The 366-nt window shown below is 49.7% G+C and overlaps 1 protein-coding gene across 1 annotated transcript in view; it reads left to right on the forward strand.

Annotated features, from left to right (window-relative positions):
* The window catches only part of LOC119586233 (ETS homologous factor-like), a 2,238-nt gene that overhangs the window by 372 nt on the left and 1,500 nt on the right, over nucleotides 1-366 (forward strand). Inside the window, exon 2 of the mRNA XM_037934936.1 lies at nucleotides 81-318. Within this exon, the coding sequence (XP_037790864.1) occupies nucleotides 81-318 (238 nt within the window). The remainder of the gene's footprint in view (nucleotides 1-80; nucleotides 319-366) is intronic.

Raw genomic sequence — 366 nt, forward strand, 5'->3', positions numbered from 1 at the left:
GTTTAAGTTCAGCTAGATGTGTTCAGATAACAAGACTGAATATTTGTGATTTGTGATTTAACATTCAAGTCCAATTGCAGGCAGACCAAGCATCCGGAACGTATGATGACTATGGCGCTTCGGCCTCCTACTACGACGTCAACGACTGGAAGCTTTCCGACAAAGTCCTCCACGACCTGAAGCCCTTTCTGCTGGACGAGGAAGAGTGGTCTCCGGAGCAAGGAAGCAATTACGACGCGCTAACCTACGAGGCGTCAGACTGGGACCTCCCACTTCAGAACCTAGATAATCTAGCGCTGGATGACGAGCCGTGCGACGGTGAGAGACTGTTTAAGCGACGCAGTTGCGAAGTTTTCTCTTTACCTC

Source organism: Penaeus monodon, chromosome 21 (genome assembly GCF_015228065.2).
Source record: "Penaeus monodon isolate SGIC_2016 chromosome 21, NSTDA_Pmon_1, whole genome shotgun sequence".
Classification (NCBI taxonomy): Eukaryota; Metazoa; Arthropoda; class Malacostraca; order Decapoda; family Penaeidae; genus Penaeus; species Penaeus monodon.